The sequence below is a fragment of the Eublepharis macularius genome, chromosome 2, assembly GCF_028583425.1.
Source record: "Eublepharis macularius isolate TG4126 chromosome 2, MPM_Emac_v1.0, whole genome shotgun sequence".
Taxonomy (NCBI): Eukaryota; Metazoa; Chordata; class Lepidosauria; order Squamata; family Eublepharidae; genus Eublepharis; species Eublepharis macularius.
Genome location: NC_072791.1, coordinates 206,790,291 through 206,801,727, shown reverse-complemented (window position 1 = coordinate 206,801,727; position 11,437 = coordinate 206,790,291). Strand labels below are relative to the sequence as shown.

The window sequence follows — 11,437 nt, the reverse complement described above, 5'->3', positions numbered from 1 at the left end:
ACACCTCTCCAAGGCCGCTGACTTCTGGAGACTTACATTTGATTTGATTTGATTTACTTCATTTATACGCCACCTTTCTCCCCAAGGCGGCTCACATCATTCTCTTCTCCTCCGTTTTATCCTCACAACAATCTAGTGAGGTAGGCTAGGGTGTGAGAGAAAGCCTGGCCCAAGTGCCCCCAGCAAGCTTCAGTGGCAGAATGGGGATTCCAACCAGGATCTGGCCCATGGGAACAATGACAACGGGCGTGGACTTACCAACCATCGCTGCAGCCCAAGTGCAAGACAAGAAGGCTCCATGGCTTTGCCAGCAACCCTGGGGCCACTTAGCTCAACGTGCTCCTGGCTGCACATGGCTCTGCAGGGCAGCAGCCTCCCAGAAGCTTTCCTGTTAACTGACAGCTCCAACGTACCCCAGCTTCTTTGGGTCAGATGTACACAATTCCTACCAGTTTTCAGATTGTTGAAACGGCACCCCAATACTTGTTCTACCTTTTTGTGCTGAGGACATGCGTTTTGCCTACGATGGCGCTCTGGGTGTAAACCTTCCATAACATCTTGAAACCACCGGTTGGTCCAGTCTCAAAATCTTCTCTCTCTGTTGCTTGGCGACCAGTACAGCCACCAACATACGAATCTTCAGGGTCCGAACTTCAGATGCCATATCCTGAGCCAGACGACACGGCTAATGCCAGCAGCACAAGGCCAGTGGGACCGGTGGGTGGGAGCCCCCAACAGGCTGTGTCCAGCTCCACTTCGACAGGATAATGGTCACTCACCTTCAGCGCCTGGAACCGTGGAGAGAGAAAGAGAGAATGAAGGGCCAGGAACTGGACTCTCTGGCTGTTTCCCCTGGAGACAAACACGAGAAAACGGACGCTTCCCCACCGTAGTCGACAACACTTTAGCACAAGAGATCATCCTGCATAAAGTAGCTCTCTTTTGTCACAACAATGCCGGCAGCAGGGATCCATATTGGTCCCATCACTACACAAGTGGATGGGTGGGCACTCCCTGCGCTGCTAAAATACGTTCCGTCCACCTGCAGACATACCCTGTACCATTCATGACTCAATGCACCAGATGCAGGCGGCCCGTCTGTGAGCCATCCGTGCTGTCTGCTTGCTGTAGCAAAACACCCCTATTAGGTTACAATGAGGATCCAGCATCCTCTTTTCAATAGTGGGCACGGGCTTCAGGGTGTTTGATAACAGCACATGAGCAAGCCCAGAATACCTCATTTCTTGCCACCCACCACCTTCAAGCAATTCAAGCAACATGCAATATTTTGAGTTAGGGTCAAGGGTGTGGCCTAAAAAACACCAGAAAAATATACACTGCTGTCCCAAGAAGAGTTAGTCCTTTTTACATTCATTGAAGTTAATTCTGTTTAAGATTGCACTGTTAGCCTCCATTAATTTGCCTAGCCTTTTTATGAACTATATATATTATTAGCCGTTACTGCTTTTGGTGACAGGGAGTTTCCCCCATCTCAATAGCTATTCTCCAATACCTCTTCCTCCGAGAGTCCATATTCCTTGGGGAAGTTAAACGGCTGAGCCGATCCAGGTATGACTGCACCCAGGCAACGCTCGCCATGAACCACGATCCTGTTTGGGGTGAGGGAGAAGGAGATTTGAGCTGAAATAGAAGGGATCTTCCAACCCCTCCTCTGACCCAAGCCTGGATTCCCAGATCCCACCTGTCATAGGCACAGCGGGTGTTCTCTCGCACTGTGCTGTCAGCTTTGTCTCCGATGAGCCAATGAAAGCCAGGCTGCTGGCGCAAGCGGATTTGTCCCCAACGCTTCTTGGCCACGTAGCCACAATCAGCATTGAAATCGCCCAAGAAAATCATCTCCTATGTGGTGGAAGGGAGGGTGGAGGAAAATGATTGGGGGATTACAAGGGGTGTCAACAGCTTCTTACTCAAATACAGTATTGGGTCCCCATTAGGCAGAAAGGTCAGGCATGAGCAAGTAAGTAAATAAATAAAATGTAAATCATAATGATTAAACTTAGCGCTGATGTATTATTTTTGAGTGTTCAAAGCATTATCCTCGCAACAGCTTTGCAGTGTAGCTCAGTACTATTATTTCCATATTGCAGGCAGGGGAACTGGCAGCTTGTGGGGCCTTTTTGGAAGATAATCCTGCTACATTCACATAGGCAATTCATTGCTACTTTATTGCTGGAACTGTTGCTTGTCATGCTCTCCACTGTTAAATCACTGTTGCAAAATTCAGCTGCAGCGTACTACTAAGTCTCTCTCTACACGTTACTAAGTACCTAGGAATGCTCAAGTGCAGAACGGTATGTCTAGTCCTCAACTCACATGCAGGCTGTTCTTGCTCAATACACATGCATTGCCTATGTGGACGTAGCAAGATTATCTTCCAAAAAGCATTCCCTCCTCCTGTTTCTAGTCTCTACCCCCTCCCCTACCTCTGTATTCCAGCGAGCCTGCACATCCAGGAAAACATCATAGAGAGCATCGATTTCAGCTTCTGCCTTTGAGGGCATTGTGTGTTGTGGGATCAGCACCACATCTGGGAGTGCTAGAAGGAGGGAAAATGGAGAATGTAAGGAGGAAGAAAGAAGATCCCAGCTGGAATCCAGCCTCAACGTAACCCCTAAGCCTATGTGTGTGTTGTGTTTTTTTTTTCTCAAAGTGAAAAGCCTGAGAAGGTTACTGCATCAGGCACAGACAGTCAATTCATACGAAGCAGCCCTATACAGAGAGCCAAGCTACAAGTGACACCTGACACAAGTTGGACACTTGTCAGCTTCCCTCAAGTTTTGATGGGAAATGTAGGCACCCTGGTTTTACAGCTTGGCTCTCCATTACAGCTGCAAGACCAGGATGCCTACATTTCCCATCAAAACTTGAGGGAAGCTGACAAGTGTCCAACCTGTGTCAGGTGTCACTTGTAGCTTGGCTCTGAGTCAGCCCCTTGCTCTATCAAGGTCAATATTGTCTACTCTGAGCAGCCGCAGTTTTTAGTGTTTCACATAGAGGTCTTCCATATGACTTGAATCCTTCACCTGGAGATACCGAGGATTTAACCTGGGAACTTCCACATGCAACAAAGCAGGTGGTCTACCACTGAGCTATGCCCCCACCTAAATCAAGGGAAGACTTTTCCTGTGTGAAACTGTCAGAATGGACCAGAGTTTTCCTACCACCTAGTCTCAGTAGCCAGTTCATACAATACTTGCTGACTCAGGCAGTGTATCCATTCATTCTATGAATGCTGCCCAAACATGTATCAAACAGCTCTAGCACATGTTTATACTTAGTGCTTTTACAGCTCATCGTGGGCAGCAAATGCCACAATTTTGAAATAGCCACTGTGAACTCTTATTTACTGCAGTTTCTTTATCAGTTCCATTATGAGATGCTCTCTTCTCACAACCTGCCCCACAGCAAGTTTGTGACTGAAATTTGGGGTTAAGAGCCACATCTTGGAGATCCTTGTGGATTGTGTTTACTATTTTATACTATATTTTATACTATTTTATCATTGTTTTAAGGATCGTTACATTTATTGATATTTATGATACCATGACCTGCTCTGTGCCCACTTGTGAGGAAGGTGAGGTATGCCCACTTGTGAGGAATTAATTAATTAATTAATTAATTAATGACCCTGTGAAGCTTGCTATGCCAAGCAAAAGTCACTTTCCCAGGCTACCTGTCTGAAGTGGTGTATAAAAGCTAGAATCAAGATGTGATCTTAACATTAAATAACAATAACAATAACAATAATAATAGATTTATATACCACTCTTCAGGACAACTTAATGCCCACTCTGAGCTGTTTACAAAGTATGCCATTATTATCCACACAACAATCACCCTGTGAGGTGGGTGGGGCTGAGAGAGCTCTGAGAGAGCCGTGACTGACCCAAGGTCACCCAGCTGGCTTCAAGGGGAGGAGTGGGGAATCAAACCTGGCTCTCCAGATTAGAGTCCTGCCGCTCTTAACCACTGCACCAAACTGGTTCTCCTCAAAAATGCAGCAGAGGAGTAGGTGGTCCCTTTATATTGGTTCTATGCAATTTATGACAACACAGAGGTGGAAAGGAAGGGAACCTGTCCGAGAAGGTGGTGTGACTCCTATTACACATGGAATTTGCAGTGTGAATTTTGCAAACGGAGTTCAGCAATTAAAAATGTACTGGGAGTGCTCCTTCTCCCCTCTTCAGACCATCCTACGCCACAGGATGGAACGAAACTCGATTGTCCTCCGGGGCCCTCACCTTTGCTTGGCACCGTGAAGCGGACGATGAAGGGCTCCCGTGCAAAGACATCGAGTCGGTCTGGATGATTGTCCTCGTATGTGTAGGAGTCCAGCAACCGTGTCTTGTGGACTCTAGGAGAAGGGAAGACACAGATAAACAGTGGCCAATTGCGGCCCAGGACAGAAGTGAAAGCCGAACACATGGTATGGATTTAAGACATGATGCTTTCATTTTGTGCGATCCGTCAGAGTTTATTGTGCTGAGGCATAAATGAACCAAAACGTACCAGCACATCATCATAGCTGTATGTCTGATATTGGGTCATGGGAATAATTTTAGGGTCCAGGATGAAGCGGTTTTGAAGATGCAAGAAAAGGAAGAGAAAGAAACTTGCAACATGCATAAAAAGAGGAAGGGAAGGTGTAGTCTGAATACGGTTATGGGAAAAGAGAAGTTGTATTGTTTGTGCAAACTGCATTCTTGTTTTCTGAGATCCATTAAGGAATAAAAAATGGGGAAGGAGGAGAACCTTCCTAAAAAGAGAGATGAACTATTCACTTCTGGGGGAAGGGGGACTGAAAGAGTTAGAGATCATGCAGAACTATCATTTGCTATACGGTTGTTTGCATTATTAGTTTCTCTTCTCAAAATGCTGCCGTGGGGGTTGGTGCTTAATTTCTAAAAATAGAAGAACAGGTATTTAGATCTCCACATGGTATGAAGCCCTACAGCTAAGTATGTGGGGAGATGCTGCAGTTGTGGAAGAAAAGGTACTCTTTTGCAGGATCTGTCACACTTTAATTCTTTAATGTCAGTTCATTTTTCTTTAATGAAAGAGCACAGCCACAGATGGGGGGTGGGGTTGCTAAGTGACTGTGGTTAAAAGAGGAAAGGTTAGGGCCACAAGACAAGAATGATCGTTTCTTTTTCTGTTAATATCACTGTTTCCATGTGACACAGCAGCATTGCTGAAGCGATAGAAACCAGAAAGAGCCCCGGGAGAGCTGATTAGCTCAATGATTAAGAATCTGGACTTTGAACTTGGAAGTCCCATTTAGAAGATAAAAATAAATGTGACAACTGCAGGCTCTTGAAGTCTCAATTTGCCACCGGCCCATGTGGAGAAGAAATGCTAACCTTTTCATGACCACTCAGATTACAAATGAAAGCCACACTTTTTCCTTTGGTAGGTAGCTAGTTTAGGTGGGTAGCTAGTTTAGGCGGGGAGAACATCCTATGCCCTCCCTTGGAACACCCCACCCACCCACATTCAGCTGGGATATAAAGGCTCAGGGATCGCCATTCCTACTCATGTCTAAAGAAGGGAGCTCTGACTCTCAAAAGCTTACACCGTGAAGGTCCCACTGGACTCAAATCCTGCTCTTTGATGAGCGGAACTACAAGTGACAAAAGGCACAGATTGGACACTTGTCAGCTTCCCTCAAGTTTTGATGGGAAATGTAGGCATCCTGGTCTTGCAGCTTGGCTCTCTGACTGCTGTCCAATGGACTTGTCAACTGTCACTTGTCCAACATTCCGCCAAGCTGCCTACATTTCCCATCAAAACTTGAGGGAAGCTGACAAGTGTCCAACCTGTGCCTTTTGTCACTTGTAGTTCCGCTCATTGTGTACTTCCGTGAGAAGCTGAATTTACATGACTTACATATTGTAACTTGAGAAGGAGGTTGCAAGTTAACAACAATCCAGTTATTATAGAGTTAAACCACTGTTATCAAAAAGGAAGTAGAAATAGACATAAGGTTGCTGGAGAAAGCTGCAGGATGAGTTAATATAATGAGGGAGCATTTGACCTGTTTATTGGCTGTTTTAAACGTTGGTCATTTGCATTTTTCTGAACGTTCTTTTCTGTTTGAAATAAAAAAAGTTAGTTGCTTTGCTGCCTATCAACTGAGAACTTGTAGTCTGTGAGCTAAGTTAATACTGAATTATTTTTTTCGCTCACTGTGTAATTCCTTCATATGTTTTCCTAGTAATAGGTAATTCTTTATTGTTTTTAAGCTCAAATTACACATGGTGTCGGCTGAATTATTTTTATAACCAATAAAGGGGAAGAGTGTTTTTAAAGGGCTCACTCTTGTTTCTCTTTAATATATTGATAGCAAAGACAGCAAATGGGTTTTGATTATAGAGAAGAGCTTGAAGGGTTAAAGTTAGGCCGTCGTCACATGGGCATCTCTTCCGTTAAATTTACAGCATATAGCGTCCTATCCGTTATCGGCACAGTAACGTTTCTTTGGGTCACCTAACGGCTCTTCGCGCCACCAGCTGTCCACACCGAAGCACTCTGTTCTGTTCTCTCTAACCACGCAGAAGCAGCTCCTCCCCCTTTTTTTAAATTATTCTGGCATTTAATTCTGCTATAACGGAATAACAGCATATAAACATTCCGTTAGAGCAAAACATTACATAGTTTTTCCAACTTTGAAATTATATAAATAGCCCTTTGCCCGCAGAAAACTCCCTGTCTGGCGTGATCCCCATCGCTGAAGACTCTGCCATGGCGATTGAGTCATTTTTACTTCAGCAGAAAGTTTGCATTGTGTTATGGCGTTATGGTGTTATAAGGACATAATAAAATAAAAAAAAGGGGAGTCGCAGGAAGAAATGGATTCTGGGATTGAAGGGAGGGCATAGGACGTTGCGAGGCGAAATACATCGATGTGAGGCATTCACACTGAGGCACAAAATAGCACGACTATCAAGCACAAAGCAGAAGAGAGAAAATCGCTACAGTGTTGGAATAAGGTGGGTGTTTGCCAGGAAATAGCGCCATTTTAGCGCTAAATAAAAGCCCGTGTGACGACGGCCTTATTCTCCACACGGAAAACTGAGTCTGTGTATGCCTACAGTTTTATAAAGGGATAGAGAGGTGAGATCACTCTCACATCTGGTGCAGCCTGACAAACTCACCTAACTTGCCGTCAGCAAGGGAGTGTCAAAATCAAGCAGAATCACGCAACGAGGGGATGGGAGAAGCAAAGGAGAAAGTTGTAAGGAAGGAGGGACTGCCCTTCAGTTAAAATGGTATAAAATGGGACAGGAGGAGGATTTCAGAAGCTTTTAAAAAATTGTGACATATGTTACGGATCGTTCCCAAGCCTCTTAGTTTGCAATAGGGGGATAAAAGTATCAACATATATTACAGTGTTGTTGTAAGAATTACTGAGGGACCATACTGAAATCTTTTTAAAGTCTGAAGTACCACATAAACACGAATTATTAGTAGTATTAACAACAAAACGTATAAAAAAGGTGGAAGTACTCACCGGTATATGAACACATAGCGTTCTTGGTAATTGCCCCGGCCTAGCAAAGGGCTGGTGAGGTAATTATAGGGCCCAGAACTATCAAAGCTGACAGGAAAAGAGACAAATCACTTGCATGCAATGACACTCCAGTTGCAAAGCAAAGTATAAAGGACATAGAAAGAATCCCTTCAGTGCAGGTGGAGTCTCCCAGTGAGGAACCATGAAGCTCAGACCAGGGAACCTGTGAGCCAGGTCCTGGTTCCCTGCTTCTGGCCAGAGAAGATACCTTGAGGCAGCTCATTCCAGGACATCATCATCATCACGCAGTGTTAATTGTACCTAGTGTAACATAGTGTGAAGGGGTGGCCATCTTGGGCCATCTCTGGTCTCCTCACAATCCTACTCCACTCATGGTTATTTCCTCTTCACAGTGCATATTCTTTTCAAGTTCCCAGCTATCCCTAAAGTTGCCAAAAGCTGACAAGGCGCAAAGTGACCCAATGATCATGAACTTGTGGCAAAAGAAAGGGAGATGAGAAAAGCGAGAAAGGCTGAACAGGGTCAAAGGCTATAAAAGCTCACTCGCACACTTTCCCCACTCATTTCCCTCATAATCAGAATGACTCAGGGCCAAGCTACAAGTGATGAATGACACTTGAACAGCAAGTGTATTTCTCCCTGTTCACTTGCCCTCCACTCAATCCACTTGCTGTTCAAGTGTCATTCGTCACTTGTAGCTTGGCTCTCAGTGTGTTACAACTGAGCTGCAGACTAAGCCAGCTGTAGGAACAAAGGCCTTGGAAATCTTACCTGCCACCCCTGCTTGTTTACCTCATGAATGGAACAACATGGATGATTTTGAGTGAGATTAGAACATCTCCCAATCTCACCCAAAGTCAGTTGAGTCATTCTGAGCATGAGGGAAACAATACAGAATAATAAAAAATGGAAAATCAACCTCACCTGCCAATGAAAACCTGGTCATGCTGGTACTCAGCTGGCCAGTTGGCAAACTTTACCACCCTCATCCCCATATCCTTTCACATATTATACCACTGCCCTTGTATTTCTTCACACTCACCTATTCAGTGCTGCCACCAAGGTGGGAACTGCCTTTCCTTTTGCATCCATCACCTCTTGTAGGACAGCGATATCACAACGAGACAGAATCTGTGGGATGCCAGAGATTATGGGACAGAGGAGGACACATTAGCCTGTGGACATCTGGATCAATTCCTCTTTGAAATTACCTCAGAGCCTCCTACTGGTCTTTTCACTATCACTGACAAAGGCGGTGAAACCCAATGTAGCTCCTGTCCAGAGATTTCCTGGCACTCACTAGTTCCTTCGACAAACCATCTTTCCCCCAAAGCAAATGGCCTGTCCTGCCTTCCCTCTGCCTCACTGTAGTACTGCCTCACTAACCAAGTTGTCTTGACCCTACATATTTTGTGTGCACAGGGGTACAGAGAAGGCTAAATTCATATCCTTCTGTCTAATTTTCTATACACATTTTTTTTAAAATATAAGGAAGAGAATTCAGTCATGTGAGCCCTGACTGAATACTGACTGAATACAGTGGCAGATTCACACGGTATCAATTTCTCATGGCCATCATAAGGACTTAACAATCAGACAGCCCTGGGGGTTCTTTACCGGGTACTCAATTCCTCAGTGCACAGGGGCCCAATTCAGAACAGGACTGCAGCGCGTGGCTCTAGAGAGAGGGCTTAAGACTTTCCCTCACATTGTTTTTCCAATGTAAATGGGCTCATTGAGGAACCGCTGTTTGCCCTCTTGGGGAGACTTACGTGCAGCGATGACCACATAAATTTCCCCAAGGGAAGAAACACTGGCTCCCTAGGGTCTTACAGGTGCGGGCTGTGCAGGCTGAAGGTTCAAAACTCCTCCCCTGGCATGCCACAGTCCAGATAAATCTGGGAGTTTGAATGGGCCACTGTGTGTCAACCAGCTACGAGGACAAGGCCACAGATGAGGCTTCTCTGCCTATTTTCCTTGCGCACATATTTCATGGAAAAGACTCAAAATATTAGACATACAGTCCTGGGGTAGTTTTATCATATATTATACTGTTTTTGTAGGCCACTCCTGAGGTAGTTCAATATTCTAGACAGGGCTGAGTGTGTAATGCACTATGAAAAATTTAAACATGTCTTTTAAACATTCTGTACTAAGGTAATATGAATGATCGGTTACCAAAAATCTAATTTTTCAGCCTGCATACATTACATGCGAACTTAACAAATGTGCATACATTTGTTTAATTTGCACAGCGTTTTGCTTTCAGTAATCAAGGGGTTATGCAGCATTTCAGAGATTTCTTTCATCGCTGCCCACATGTTTTCAATCCTACCTTTGCAGCCCTAAAGAACAGAAACTAAAAAATGGAAAAGATAACCAAATGCTGAACTACGCAGCTAACACTTTCACAGAATATACACAGCCCAAGTCCCAGGAACATACTAAGAGCCAAGCTACAAGTGACATTTTTCACGTGAAGGACACTTGATCATTTTCGCAAGTTTTTCTGGGAACTGAAGTCCCTCTCCCCCGCCCCTTTTCCTTCTGTTCCTTTCCCTCTGTTAGAATCGCTGTCTGAAGAGCCAGAGAAAGCCAGCGGCAGCAGCAGCTTTTGCAAATCGTCTTGCTCCCAGGGAGCTGCTCTGGAGAAAGCTGACACGTCGGTGAAGCTGAGCAGGATGCCCAGGGAAGGGAGAAAGTTGCAGCTGCCCGCCCCCAAAGATCGTTGAGAGCAGGCTTGTGACTGGAGGAACGATTTGCAAAAGCTGCTGCTGCCGCTGGCTTTCTCTGGCTCTTCAGACAGCGATTCTAACAGAGGGGAAGGAACAGAAGGAAAAGGGGCAGGGGAGAGGGACTTCAGTTCCCAGAAAAACTTGTGAAAATGATCAAGTGTCCTTCACGTGAAAAATGTCACTTGTAGCTCGGCTCTAAGAGGGAAATTAAATGCTTGCACACCTGACAATGGATCCCCCTGGAGTTCCTATTAGCTTGAGATAATAAGCCTTCTTTATGCAAAGAAGGAATTCAAGTAGCAGAAGGCACATGTCCAAAGCCCATGTTGGAAAACTGTCTTCGCCTAGTTGCTTCTGCAAAAAAGTTTTCTCTGGGCATTTACCTAAGATTCTCAAGTATACCTCACCTTGACAAAAATGTCCATGACATCTGCTTTGTCTGCCTTCCCTTGGGCGAAGCGCTGAGTGTTGAAGGCGCAGATCCGGAAAGGACTTCCTGCCCTACACAGCAGCAGCAGCAGGAGGACAGGCGGCAGGGCTTGGGGTCCCATCCCTAGGAAGCCACTGGGGTTCCTTCTACCAATAAACTCTGGAAGGGATTGCAAATGAGAGATGGGTGGGAAAGCAGGCTGACGGAAGATCTGGTGCTGGCATGGGAGGGTGTGCTTAACTGATCGCAGAGTTGGCCACTCATGAGACTTCTGGACTCAGCTGGCTAAATATAGAAGTGGGTGCCACTAAATAAAGACCAGGCCAACTAAAGTGCAGAAGTCAGAAGAGGACACACCACAACAATGAATGCTCCCCATGCCAAGAGCAACCTCCGACTTGAACTAGGTTCAGCTCAAGAACATATCAAGTGAGTCTCTGCGCTAGCATGGAAGGTGTTTTCCTCCTCCTTGAAGAAGGGAGCTTTGACTTTCAAAAGCTTATGCCCTGAAAATGCTGTTGGTCTCTAAGGTGCCACTGGACTCAAATCCTGCTGTTCTGCTATTTATTTATTATATTAGATTTTTAGCCCGCCCTCCCTGCCAAGTGGGCTCAGTTGAAACCAAAGAGTTCCATTTCAGTAGGTATAATTTTCAAGCAGATGTGGAGCTCCAGCACTTGTCTTTTCGGCAATAAAGTTTCGGCCCTGGGAGACTGTGAG

General features: G+C 45.2%; 1 protein-coding gene across 1 annotated transcript; it reads right to left on the bottom strand.

Moving 5' to 3' along the window:
* Nucleotides 1-252: 252 nt before the first annotated feature.
* On the bottom strand, nucleotides 253-10,922 carry LOC129324789 (deoxyribonuclease-1-like 1). Its single transcript, XM_054972185.1, has 8 exons — nucleotides 10,695-10,922; nucleotides 8,595-8,683; nucleotides 7,532-7,618; nucleotides 4,263-4,375; nucleotides 2,445-2,557; nucleotides 1,703-1,860; nucleotides 1,514-1,610; nucleotides 253-788 (listed from the first exon to the last, which is right to left on the bottom strand). Exons 1-8 carry the CDS (start codon nucleotides 10,836-10,838, stop codon nucleotides 654-656), a joined length of 936 nt encoding a protein of 311 aa, XP_054828160.1. The 5' UTR covers nucleotides 10,839-10,922; the 3' UTR covers nucleotides 253-653.
* Nucleotides 10,923-11,437: the final 515 nt, after the last annotated feature.